This window comes from Zingiber officinale, chromosome 6A (genome assembly GCF_018446385.1).
Source record: "Zingiber officinale cultivar Zhangliang chromosome 6A, Zo_v1.1, whole genome shotgun sequence".
In the NCBI taxonomy this organism is placed as follows: domain Eukaryota; kingdom Viridiplantae; phylum Streptophyta; class Magnoliopsida; order Zingiberales; family Zingiberaceae; genus Zingiber; species Zingiber officinale.
Window position 1 is genome coordinate 76,019,736 of NC_055997.1, and position 14,538 is coordinate 76,034,273.

Sequence of the window (14,538 nt, forward strand, 5' to 3'; positions counted from 1 at the left end):
GCAACTGTTGGTTGATACTCGGAATCGTACCGGTTCCCCTGTACAAAATTTTGTACAAATCTTGAACCATTCCTAACAGCCTATTGTGTTCTTTAGAAATTAAATTAGGAATCGCAAACGGAACTTAACATTATTGATTCCAAATTAACTTATCTATTCTTATAGGTTTAGACTTGGATCACAACCGATACTTAACATTATTTATCCAAATCCACCCATGTTACAAATTCAATTAAATATTAATTTCAGAGATTAGCTTCCAGGTTAAACATGGTGAGGCACTAGGCCTTCTTGGGATGGGAGCATCCACCACTTCCTAGACAAAGCCTTTCAATGAAATTTATATTTAATTTCCTTATAGTAACCTTAGGTTTACCCAAAGGAAACAATCGAATCACAAGATCAAAAAAAAAAACAAAAGAACATAAACTCGAATCACAAATTCGAAACCTAGAATCATATGCCTCTTATGTTTGGTATTTCAAAATCTATACAAAGAAAACTAGTATGATGCGGAATAGAATTACTAGTTATATCTTTCTTTGTAAGCAACAACCTCTTAATCTTCTATCATATTCCTCTTCTTATCTCGGACGTCGTGTGGAAGACGATCTACCGAGACAAGAACCACCCAAGCTTCCTTCTTCTCTAAGCAAGTTTCGGCCACCACAAGAACTCTAAGAGAAGATGAGGTTTGGCCACCACCACCAAGCTCCAAGGGATGCTAGAAACAAAGCCTCCTATCTCTCCTTCTTCCTCTAACAAAATCCGGCCACCAACCAAAACCCTTGAGATGAAGATGCCGCCGGCCAAGGAAGAAGAATAGGAGATGGAGAAAAAGAGAGGGGGTCGGCCACCAACCAAGGAAGAGAGGAAATAATAGAAGAGATATTGTTATTTGGTGAGGCACCTCTACCCTCTCTTTTATATTCCTTGGTCTTGGCAAATAAGGAAAGTTTTATTAAAACTTCCTTATTCTCTTTGCCAATGAAAAGAAAGTTTAATAAAATTTCCCTTTCAAACTATATATGGCCAGCCACCTTAATCCCTCCATACAAGGAAAGCTTTAAACACAAAATTAAAATTTCCTAATTTGTTTCCAGAACTTTTTAAATAAAAATTTCTCTTTTTAAAATTCCCTTCATGGTTGGTCATAAAAGGAAACTTTTATAAATTAAAATCTCTCTATCAAAACAAGTGGATGATTTACAAAAAGGAAAGTTTTTTCTAAAATTAAAATCTTCCTTTCAATCTACAAATAAGGAAAGATATCAAAGCTTTTCTTAATCTTTTGTAGAAACTATAAAAAGAAAGATTTAATTTTAAAACTCTCTTTTAAATCATGAGGATGGTTACAAAAAAGGAAAGTTTTATCAAAAATTAAAATCTTCCTTTTAACTGCAAATAAAGAAAGATATCAAACCTTTCACTTAATCTTTTGTAGAAAACTATAAAAGGAAAATTTTAAATTTTAAACTCTCTTTTAAAACCATGACTTCCACATAAGAAAGATTTTTTAAAAGAAAATAAAAACCTTTTAATTTATTGTGGCCGGCCACACCAAGCTTCTGTTCAAGCTAAAGTCGACCACCTAATGAAACCAACTCACCTTGGTTTGGCCGACCCTAGCTTGGGCTCTAAGCTAGGCTTGGCCGACCACCTTAAGGTGGGTAAGAAGGTGAGTATGGGTGGGTATAATACTTTATAAATAAGAGGCTACGATAGGGACCGAGAGGAGGAATTGGTTTTGGTCTCCTGATGAAATTAAGCTTCCCGTGTTCGCCCCGAACACCCAACATAATTTCATCAATAATAATTCATACCACTAAAGAATTATTATTGAACTATCGCACCAATTCCAAATTACATTTTGGGCTCCTTCTTATCATGAGTGTGTTAGTCTCCCTGTATTTAAGATATAGAATGTCCACTAATTAAATGAGTTATTGATAACTCACTTAATTAATATCTAGCTCCAAGAGTAGTACCACTCAACCTTATCGTCATGTCGGACTAAGTCCACCTGCAGGGTTTACATGACAATCCTTATGAGCTCCTCTTGGGGACATCATCAACCTAGATTACTAGGACACAGCTTCCTTCTATAATCAACAATACACACTATAAATAATATCATTTCCTAACTTATCGGGCCTATTGATTTATCGAATTAAATCGTACCCTTTGATAAGTCAAAGAAATAAATACTAGATATATGTGCTTGTTATTATATCAGGATTAAGAGCACACACTTCCATAATAACAAAGGTCTTATTCTTTTATGTAGTCAGTATAAAAATAACTTACCTTAAATGGTCCTGCTCAATATACTCAGAGTGTACTAGTGTAATTTTATAGTTAAGATAAACTAATATCAAATTACACTACGACTATTCCAATGGTTTGTTCCTTTCCATCTTAGTCGTGAGCTACTGTTTATAATTTATAAGGAATTGATACATGATCTCCTGTGTGTGACACCACACATCATGTTATCTACAATATAAATTAATTGAACAACTACACTTAGCATATAAATGTAGACATTTGACGAATGTGATTCTTTATTTCAAATATAAATGTTTACAAAAAGTTAGACTTTTAGTATACACTCTAACAGTAGTCGGCGTATTTCTTGAGCCATATTTTAAAAGAAGTCGAATCCCGCTATACTGGTCTCGAGAAACTTGCTTTCGCACTGATACTTGCCGCTAGAAGGCTTCGCCTGTACTTCCTCACGCACATGATCATAATGATGACCAACAACCCCCTAGGAAGAGTCCTCAATCCAGAGGCGTCAGGGCGGCTAATCAAGTGGACGATGGAGCTCAGCAAATTCAACATCCAGTATCATCTCTGAACGACCATTAAGGCACGGTCCTTGGAAGACTTTGTCACTAAGGTGCAGACTCCCGAGTCGGATGCTGCTTGGAAGATATACGTGGATGGATCATCCACTCGGCAAGGAAGTAGAATTGGGTTGCTGCTAATCTTCCCCCAAGAAGAACGAATGCATTTGTTCGTTCGGCAAGAGTACAGGGCAACCAATAACGAAGCCGAGTACGAGGCGCTTATTGCTGGCCTACAGGCCGCCCGACACGTCAGAGCTATGAAGGTTTTGATTCACTCAGACTCCCAGCTGGTCGCACAACAACTTACTGGGGCATTCGAGACCAACAAATTGAGGCTCAAACTTTACGTTGAGGCCTTTGAGAAATTGAAAGCTGACTTCCGGGAGGTGGTTATACAAAAGATACCCCGGGTGGAAAACCGAGTGGCGGACGAGCTGACCAAGCTAGCCAGTTCCCTATCACAGATCGTCGTCCAGCAGCCGGTCGAGCAAGTCTCCCTGGTGGCACACATCGACCGAATGGAAGGGCTCACCTTCCCGAGTCACTAGAGGACCTCGCTAATAGAGTTTCTGCAATCCGGAGCAACGCCTCCCGATCGGGAAGAGGCCCATCGGTTGAGAAGAAGGGCGAGTCGGTTTACGCTGATTAGGGATCAGCTATACAAGAAAGCTTTCTCCTGGCCACTGCTTAAGTGCGTCGGACCGGAGGACAATGACTACATATTGCAAGAAGTGCACCAAGGGTCATGTGGAGGGCATCCTGGCAGCCGCGCACTGGCACGGAAGATTCTGTTGGCAGGATACTTTTGGCCAACTCTCCAGGAAGATGCCGCTCGGATGATGGCAACCTGTCTATCCTGCCAAAGGTATCATAACTCTTCTCACCGACCTACAGAAGAGATGAAATCTTCCATGGTATCTTGCCCGTTCGACCAATGGGGAATGGACATCGTAGGATTGTTCCCAATGGCGACCGGACAGCAAAAATTCCTGCTTATGGCAGTTGACTACTTCTCCAAGTGGGTCGAGGCCGAGCTGCTGGCAAGGATAATTGAGCAGATGGTCAGAAAGTTCATTTGGTAGCACATTATCTATCGGTTTGGCATCCCACGTCGGCTCGTCTCGGACAATGAAAGGTAGTTCGTCGGCCAGGAACTCAGAGAATGGTGCAGAGGGTACGACATCCATCAGGCCTTCACCTCCATAGCATATCCTCAGAACAACGGACAAGCGGAAGTCGCCAATCGGGAGATCTTACGGATCCTTCGAGGTCAGCTCGACTATATAGGGGGTAGCTGGGTGGACGAGCTACCGGGCGTCCTATAGGTGATTCACACGACTCTAAAGGAGGGAACAGGAGTAACCCTGTTTCACTTGGTGTATGGAGGAGAAGCAGTCGTCCCAGTCGAGGTGGGGGTAGAGTCTGATTGGGTGCAACGATACGATGAGGGAAACACCGAACGGAGACTGCTGGAGTTGGACTTAGTCGACGAAGCACGCACCAGGACTGTCGTTCGGTTGACATCCTACCGACAAAGGATGCGTTAGAACTACAATCGACGAGTGATACCTAGATCCTTTCTGGCGGGCGATCTCATATGGAAGAAGGTGAAGCTGGTCGGCGACGTCACCAAGCTAGAGGCTTCCTAGGCCGAACCTTTCAAAGTCGTGGAGAAGCTTCGCTCGGGCGCTTATTACCTGGAGGACGAGGACAGGCGGCAGCTCGAAAGCCCTTGGAGCGCGAACCATCTCTAGCTGTACCGAGCTGGCTGAAAGGTGCACTAATGTAATCAATGTCGTGTCTCCTATGTTCTTGTCCCTTTCAAAATTACAGGATTGAATCAAAGGCAAGGGTTGTCAAAATTACTATCGAACGACAAGCTTAAAGTCGGAGACCGAGAGGCGACATTAAACCCCATAGTCGACGCGGCGACTATAAATACCCCACTCGAAAGACCGTCGAGCGGCGATGTTAAACCCCAGAGTCGACGCGGCGACTATAAATACCCCACTCGGAAGACCATCGAGCGGCGACGTTAAACCCCAGAGTCGACGCAGCGATTGTAAATACCCTGCTCGAAAGACCGTCGAGCGGCGACGTTAAACCCCAGAGTCGACGCGGCGACTATAAATACCCCACTCGGAAGACCGTCGAGCGGCGACGTTAAACCTCAGAGTCGACGCGGCGACTATAAATACCTCACTCGGAAGACCGTCAAGCGGCGACATTAAACCCCAGAGTAGGTGCGGCGACTATAAATACTCCACTCGGAAGACCGTCGAGCGACGACATTAAACCCCAGCCTTGGAAAATCGTTCTCACGTAAATACTAAAACTAAAGTCGAACGACCCTAGAGGTATGATCCTAAGCAAGTATCAGCATAGATACTGCCGATCAGGACTGCGCAGCCAAATACACAGCAAACAAACAACATATGAAAGAAGCAGAGGAATTTCATTAATAGACACTGCCGAATGACAGGAATCCAGTTAACACATGCAAAAAATAAGGCTTACTAAAAGCAAATCTTACAAAAAAACTATCGGCTCCTCACTCCAGGTACTCAAAGATCTCGTCAGGTATGGTGGTGAGGAGCTCGGCACGGTCCGAAACCAGAATGGTTGTGGCTTCTGGAAGGTGACCCTTTGCCTTCAAGTAGGTAACCGTGGCATTGATGGCCAGCTCGAAGGCATTGACAAGCCGTTCGCACGTCTTCTTGACAAATTGTTCCGAGCGGATGTAGTTTTGCCTCATTACAGCAAAACGACTCGACTCAGTGTCCTGGTATTCCTTGAAGGTAAGACGGGAGGCCTTGAGCGTGTCTTGGGAGCTCTTCAAGTCCTCCCGAAGAGCAGCCGCCTCCGCAGAGCGACCCTTTTGCTCGGCGTCCAGCAGATTCATCAGTTCCTTAACCTTTTTATCCAAAGCTCGAGCCTCCACATTCTACTCCTCCAGGTCGGCAGCGACCCAGTTCTTCCTGGTGGTCGCCAGATCGATCTTCTGGTCATACGACTTGATCTGGGTCTCAAGCCGACCCACCATGGTTTGTAGGCCAGAGGAGTTCCTTCGCTCCTCCTCCAGTAACTTCTGGGTCTTAGCTAGGTTTGCCTGCAACTCGATGTATGTAGGGCCCTAGGAGGGACCCACCCCATAAATTTTAAGCCCCTTGAGCTCCTCTTCCAACAGCGCCAGGCGGTTGCATACCGCCACGCTTTCCACCCAGTACTGCAACCGATCGGCGGAGGGTTAATCCCAAGTTAAAAACAAATCATAAAATAGACAACTTACCCCAGTTGCCATCTGCATATGGCTATTGCCGAGCAGCCCCGGTGGCATGGTCGCAACCCGAGCCTGAGCCTCCTCCCAAACCTTGGCCACCCGACCCCGGATAACTATTTGGTGTTCAGGGGATGTTGGCTGATCGGCAGTCAATAGAAGCTCCTCCGTCGGGCGATGCAAGGTCGCCTTTATTGACCGACTACCGCTCTGGGTGGATGGAGCAGATATCGTCGGGCCGAAGGAGGGGCCGGTCGGAATGGAATGGATCCCTGATCGAAGAATCCTCTTGCGAGTCGGGGGCAAGACGATGAACGACTGAGCAGCTGAGTAGCTATTGGATCAGACGGGAGGTCGCACTGCGAAGGTGTCCTATCGGAGGAAACAGCTTCCACGGTCTCGGTGGCCGGGAGGGGGACACTTGTCCCCTCGGACGCTCTCACCGTCGAGGAAGTCGAACGGGTTGGCATGCTCATTCGGCGTCGTTTGCGTCTATTCAGTGGCTCTTCATCGCCAGCAGACTCGGTCTCTTCAGGCCAAGCGTCCGGTTGCACGTCGGAGGGGGCAGCCTCCCCAACAACCTTGATATGTGATGTCCGGGCGGCGACCCCACCACCAGTAGTAGGAGCTCCCTCGCTCTCACCCTCATTAGAGCCGACCGACGCAAGACCAAGTCGCTCCATCTCCTTAGCAGCGACTGCCTCGGCCTTGGCAGCCTTAGCCTTCAGCATGCCAAGCACTATCTATTTCATCATTGTGTTAGCTGCAATAGAAAAAAGGAAAAAGAAAAAAGAAAAATCAGTTAGACCCAAAGGAAAAAGTCAAGTGGAATTTCTTACCTATGCCACCCGGGAGAGGCGTTTGGATCGGGCTTAGTCCGAACATATACAGGACGCCCTCTAGTAACAGCTTGTGTTTCAGGCCGGCAAGCATGTTGGCCGCATGAAGGTAGTCCGGCTGAGTCTTATACCTCTTCAACTCGGAGGGAGGGGGGAGTCCAATCTGCCACTTGGTTCGGAAAGGAGGCAGCTCGGGGAGCCTTAGATAAAAGTAGTCCTTCCAATGTTTATTGGAAGTGGCCATTTTATCAAAAAAGATTAAGTCGATCCGAGACTGGAAGAGATAAGTGCTCAGCTCGGATTGCTTAGGGTAATAGAAGTAGTGGAATATTTGAGGCTTAAGGGGAATGTTGTGGACCTTGAACAGTCCCACAACCCCGCACAGCAGGCGAAAGGAGTTAGGGACAAGCTGGGCAAGCAGAAGGCTAAAATAGTTACAGACTTCAATAATAAAGGGATGGACGAGGAACCGCAGGCCGGCCACGAAATGGTCCCGAAAGAAGCAAATGGTGTCAGTCGGTGGGTCGTGTGGCCAATCGGATGGGCCGACCAGGACAAGCTCGTAGTCGGACGGAAGGTCAAAGGCGATTTTGAGATATGCCGCGTCGCTCGCATCAAACCTGGTCTCCATGGTGGTATACCAGGGACCAGGGGCGAGGTCGACTGGCTGGGAAGAACTGGCCATGGGTGGAAAACGAAGAAACAGAGGAGTTCGTGCAGAGGATCGTCGGAAAAAAGGCGAGAGTTCACCGGGCAAGATAACAGGACGCCGGAAAACGCTAGACGACGAGAAAGGCAAACGAAAGACCAGGAATTAGAGCTTACAGGGAAAGGAAAAGCCGTTGGAAGAAGCCGGAGGTCGCCGGAGCGCTGGGAGCAGGCAACGTCGCCGGAGCAAACGGTCGAAAGGCAGAAGGAGAGCACAGAGGAAGAAGCGGCGACGTTGAGGCTTTATAAAGATGGCGAGATCTTCCTAGGAACCAGTGTCAACGATAAGAGGCATGACCAGCGGCCTGGTCAAACAGAGAATCGTACGGCAGAAACTTCCACTGTCACATCAGGGATATACTCGTATTATTGAGGTATGGTGTCAGACACACTTTCCTGACACAACATTCCAGGTATGCTTCGAGGGGTGTGCACATCTCGGGGAGCGTTCACGCACCTCTGGGGAGCCCTATATAAAGACTCACAGGTTTCGACGGAGGTATGTTTTTTGACATCTCTACTGTAGCTACAATTCTCGCTTCTGCCATACTTCTTTCTTTCTTTCTCATCGCCGGAAGTTTGACTTGAGCATCGGAGGGCCATCGCCGGGAACCCCTCCTCGGCTCGGCACTGTGTTTGTAATTTCACAGCAACAAAGGATCTATGTCTTTAGGGTCTTCGATCAGTCAAAAGGAGCACCACGTCCTCAACGTCCATCGACTCAGCACTTGGACATGATCAAACAACTAATCAAATAAACTTAAAAATTTAAAATAATCAAATAAATTTAAATTGAATCATAATAGATAAATAAAAAAATTAAATTATGTTTGAGTAATCATTTCAACAGTTTAATTTATTTTTAATTTAATTTAATTTAATTTGATTATCTTATTAAATGAATTTGAACAGACCCGAGTGGGCGCATTGACAGTCCCATCAATAATTGCAAATGGCGATATATGCAAGGATTGATGTAATTTCACAAGAACAGTAGAAACGGTGGAACAATAAGCTATAGATCTTTTGTTCCCTGCTCTAGCCGTGTTACATTAATATAACATAGAGTGTACCACTAAAACATTTTTAAAATGTTCTCCAATATAATAACTTAACAAGAAACCATTGAATTTTTTTTAAAAAAAAAAATTGCTACACCAAACAAATTTTTTATACATTGACGATAATTTTAGTGATAAATAATCACTCCCATCATTCTCTCTTTATCCTTGAACGAGCGACGATATTGGCAGCGAACGCCGCGGGCTTCCCACCATCTTCGTTCACCTCCTTTGACCCTGCGCAGTCGAGCATGATCATAAATGTTCGCCTCAGCGTCAGGCTTCAAGCTCATTCCTCTGCATTTGCTCTTCATTTCTGTAGCTTCAGACGACATTATTACAATGTAATCTTCATTAGCTGCCCTGTTTCCATTCATCCTCTTCTTCTTCTTCTTCTTCTATGCTAGTTAATTGCTTTCCTTTTTAAATTCATTGCAGCAACTGAAAAATGGCAGAAGGCGAGGATATCCAGCCCCTTGTCTGTGACAATGGAACTGGCATGGTCAAGGTGCGTACAATTTCAAACTCGATCTCGTTGACATATATTTTATGGATCTTCCTCTGCTTTCGCATGATCTTCAATTTCTCAGGCTGGTTTCGCTGGAGATGATGCTCCAAGGGCTGTTTTCCCTAGCATCGTCGGCCGGCCGCGCCACACCGGCGTGATGGTCGGCATGGGCCAGAAGGACGCGTACGTCGGAGACGAAGCTCAGTCGAAACGAGGCATTTTAACGCTCAAGTATCCGATCGAGCACGGCATCGTGAACAACTGGGACGACATGGAGAAGATATGGCATCACACTTTCTACAACGAGCTCCGCGTGGCGCCGGAGGAGCACCCGATTCTGCTCACCGAGGCGCCGCTGAACCCCAAGGCCAACCGCGAGAAGATGACCCAGATCATGTTCGAGACCTTCAACGCTCCGGCGATGTACGTCGCCATCCAGGCCGTGCTGTCGCTCTACGCCAGTGGCCGAACGACAGGTCGCGTATCAATAATCCATATCGCGTTCGCTGATCGATCGATCGATACTCCTTAATTTGGATGTCAATTCTCAGGCATCGTGCTGGATTCCGGCGACGGCGTGAGCCACACTGTGCCCATCTACGAAGGCTACGCGCTCCCACACGCGATCCTTCGCCTGGACCTCGCCGGCCGCGACCTGACCGACGCTCTGATGAAGATCTTGACGGAGCGCGGGTACTCGTTCACGACGTCGGCCGAGCGCGAGATTGTCCGGGACATCAAGGAAAAGCTGGCGTACATCGCGCTGGACTACGAGCAGGAGCTGGAGATGGGAAAGACCAGCTCGTCCCTGGAGAAGAACTACGAGCTGCCCGACGGGCAAGTGATCACCATCGGGGCGGAGCGGTTCCGCTGCCCGGAGGTGCTTTTCCAGCCGTCGATGATCGGGATGGAAGCCGCAGGGATCCACGAGACCACCTACAACTCGATCATGAAGTGCGACGTGGACATCAGGAAGGATCTGTACGGCAACATCGTGCTGAGCGGCGGAACCACCATGTTCGCCGGGATCGCTGACAGGATGAGCAAGGAGATCACCGCACTGGCGCCGAGCAGCATGAAGATCAAGGTGGTGGCGCCGCCGGAGAGGAAGTACAGCGTGTGGATCGGAGGATCCATCCTGGCATCTTTAAGCACTTTCCAACAGGTCCTACTACTATTGCTTTCAAAATCAACATCACTTTATAAACTCTAAAATCAACACAGTGGATTCAAATCATACTTTAACATTTATGTATTCTTCATCAATTTCAGATGTGGATCGCAAAGGCAGAGTACGATGAGTCTGGGCCTTCCATTGTTCACAGGAAATGCTTTTAAGTCTAGTTGTCGTTGTTCCGCAACACAACTACTCACTGGGATCAGAGGCATTACTCAGATCTTCAACTGAATTATCTGTCGAGTAGATGCTATTTTTTTTGCTTGATTATATTTTCTGTTTTGGGGGAATATGGCTAATAAATTGGTGCCAGAACGATTTATTGTATTAATTTTTGTTAAGGGTCGCTGAATATCTTATCCATAATAATACTTTAATTTTATTCTCCTCATCAATTGTGTCTCAACTAGTTCATTCTTCTTTTCCTTCTTTAATTTTGTGGTTCATGATGATTGTGAAATAGTAGGAGACTTTTAGGTTCACTTGGGTGTAAAGAGAGAAGAGGGGGAGGGAAAGGCTCTCATTGTTAAAGAAGTGGTGCAAGTTTGTATAGAAACACAAATTCTTTGATCAAAACACTTTAGTGAGTGGTACCTAGGAAATGGGAAATGGGAAATGAGATTTTGCTCGTCAAATGCAAGATGCATGCGCATCACCCTTCCACTCGACACAAGACAACATGCCCCTCCTCTAGGGCATGATAGAACGGTGAGACATTCTTTAGATTAACTAAGTATCTACGATTTAAATATTAGTTACAACGTACTATAGGATATTTTTTTTTAGTGGAATGAAAAATTCAGGACGTCATCATTTACGCTTCCAAATTTATCCTGTGGATGAAAGGCAGAAGACTGCCTCCCTCCAAAAATAACTGGATCGGTAAGAATGGATACTTGGATTACAAAAAAGCAAATGACACAAGATATATAACCTTAATTGAACGCTCAATGTCTCTTATATATCAGATACCTTGTGCTAACTGTGAGTTGTCCTTACACTATCACTATTCGCCCTTCCATTAGAGGACTTGATCCCTACGTGTATAAAATTATACAAAAATAAATGGCATCGAGTCATCTTACCTTGATCTCCCTTCATTACTTTAAAAAAGTTTAAATTGCATCTATAGAATTTAGAAAGGCGTCACACATTCCCTCCTATGATATAAAATGCATTTTTCTACCAATATAAATTAGATATTTAATATCAACTAAAAAATAAAAAAATATAAAGACTTTTCTGCATCTAAGCATGGTGCAACGAGAAGATATTGATGGATTTACATACACTTAAAAAAAAAAAAAAAAAAAAAAAAAAAAAAACATAACTTTGGGGACAAAAGTTTAGAACGAAAATAATTCGTCCCAAAATTTGGACAAATTTAGGGTCGAAAATCAATTTCGACCCAAATAACCAACAAAATTTGCAACAAATAAATTTCGTTTCAAGTTTGCAACATAAAAAAAATTCGTTGCTAAATTCGTCCCCAAATCTGGAACGAATTAAAAATTTGTCACAAATTTAGGGACAAATCCTGGATTCGTCCCAGATTTGGGAACGAATCGAGAATTCGTCCCAGATTTGGGAACGAATCGAGAATTCGTCCCAAATTTTCGGACGAATCCCGGATTCGTCCCAAATTCTGGGACGAATCCAGGTTTCGTCCCAAAACTGAAAATATTTTTAAATAAATAAAATCAAACACCTAAGGCTTAAATACGAACCTAGAGACATCGAAATTTGATGAAACAAGTTTCTATGCGTCCATATCGTTGAGCTGATCGTAAATACGTCATCATCCATAATTTTTAATTAATATTTTCAGTGATTTGAATTTTTAACACCAAATTAGGTCAAATTAGGATTAAAAAATTCCAAATATATATATATTTGGTAAAAAATATTTTTATTGGTAGATTTACGATCAGGATAAAGATACGAGCACATAGAAACTTGTTTCATCAAATTCCGATGTCTCTAGGTCCGTATTTAAGGCGTCCAATTTTGTTTATTTTTTTTTTTAATAAATAAATTTTTGGGACGAATCTCTGGATTCGTTCCAAATTTTTGGGACGAATCCAGTATTCGACCCAAAACTGAAAATATTTTTAAAAAATAAAATCAAACACCTAAGGTCTAAATATGGACCTAGAGACATCGAAATTTGATGAAACAAGTTTCTATGCGTCCGTATCGTAGAGCTGATCGTAAATACGTCATCATCCATAATTTTTAATTAATATTTTCAGTGATTTGAATTTTTAACACAAAATTAGGTCAAATTGGGGTTTAAAAATTCCAAAAATATATATATTTGGTAAAAAAATATTTTTATTGATAGATTTACGATCAGGATAAAATACGAGCACATAGAAACTTGTTTCATCAAATTCCGGTGTCTCTAGGTCCCAAACTTTGGGACGAATTCCTGGATTCGTCCCAAAATTGAAAATATTTTTAAAAAATAAAATCAAACATCTAAGGCCTAAATATGGACCTAGAGACATCGGAATTTGATGAAACAAGTTTCTATGCGTCCGTATGGTTGAGATGATCGTAAATACGTCATCATCCATAATTTTTAATTAATATTTTCAGTGATTTGAATTTTTAACACCCAATTAGGTCAAATTGGGATTAAAAAATTCTAATAATAAATATATTTGGTCAAAAATATTTTTATTTATGTATTTACAATCAAGGCAACGACACGAACGTATAGAAACTTGTTTCATCAAATTCCGATGTCTCTAGGTATATATTTTTTAAAACATATATAGGTTGATAATAACTTAAAATATGTTGTGTAGTGAACGGTTGTAAATTAGTGTCCGAAAGCTTAAATATGGACCTAGAGACATCGGAATTTGATGAAACAAGTTTCTATGCGTCCGTATCATTGAGCTGATTGTAAATACATCATCATGCATAATTTTTAATTAATATTTTCAGTGATTTGAATACTCAGTTGTGTAGTGATTTTCATCATCTATATAGCACCCCAATTCAATACTCAGTTGGACATGTAACAAGACTATTAATGGGTGGAGCGACTATGACGATGACATATGATTCTGATACGGAAAATAGAAAGAGCGGTTACGAGGATAAAGAAGGTTAAATTAACAAGTTGAATTGTGATAAGATCAAGAGAGGTCAATGATCATTTTCCCCGACTATCTCAACTAGCTGATCCACTATCTTGATTGATCTACCATTCTGTCTGATCGATCCGTCACTTTTCCTGGCTAGTCCGCTACTTTAGCCGATCTGTCACTTTGGCCGATTCACCACTCTTCTTGGTTGATCTGCCACTTCGTCTAGTTGAGCCGAGCCGCCTTTCTTGATTAATCCACCACTCTTCTTAACCGATCGACCACTCTGGCCGACCAACCACTAATCTTGGCCAACCCGCCACTCTTCATTGTCGATACGCCACTCTTCCTGGTCGATCATCCACTATTCTTGGCTGACCTGTCACTCTTCTTGGCGGATCCGTCACTCTTCTTAGCCAATCTGCTACTCTTCTGGGCCCATTTGCCACTCCGCCTGGCCGATCCACTAGTCTTCCTGGACAATCCTCTAGTCTTCCTGGTCGATCCGAGCCAGTTATAAGTGAGCGTGCTCTCATGACCAAGTCTTAGACTCTTGAGCAGACCGGCCGAGTTATAAGTGAGCTTGCTCTCACGACTAAGTCCTAAACTCGCGAACTGACCGACTGAGTTATAAATGAGTCTACTTCCACGACCAAGTCCCAGACTCTTGAGTCGACCGACCAAGTTATAAGTGAGTTTGATCTCATGACCAAGTCCTATACTCTGAAATCGACCGATATAGTTATAAGTGAGTCTGCTCTTACAACAAGTCTCAGACTCTCAAGCTAACCGACCAAGTTATAAGTGAGTCTTCTCTCACGACCAAGTCCTAGACTCTTGAGCCGACCAGCCGAGTTATAAGTGAGGTTGCTCTCATGACCAAGTTCCATACTCTCGAGCCGATCAATCAAGTTATAAGTAAATCTACTCCACGGCCAACTCCCAGACTCTCGAGCTGACCGACCAAGTTATAAGTGAGTTTGCTCTCACGGCCAAGTCCCAGACTTTCGAGCCAACC

General features: G+C 43.8%; 1 protein-coding gene across 1 annotated transcript; it reads left to right on the top strand.

Moving 5' to 3' along the window:
* The first annotated feature begins 9,175 nt into the window (after nucleotides 1-9,175).
* LOC121996615 (actin-like) lies at nucleotides 9,176-10,612 on the top strand. The gene is made up of 4 exons (XM_042550631.1): nucleotides 9,176-9,245; nucleotides 9,328-9,721; nucleotides 9,797-10,410; nucleotides 10,518-10,612. The coding sequence occupies exons 1-4, from the start codon at nucleotides 9,186-9,188 to the stop codon at nucleotides 10,581-10,583; spliced, it is 1,134 nt and encodes a 377-aa protein (XP_042406565.1). The 5' UTR covers nucleotides 9,176-9,185; the 3' UTR covers nucleotides 10,584-10,612.
* The last annotated feature ends 3,926 nt before the right edge of the window (nucleotides 10,613-14,538 follow it).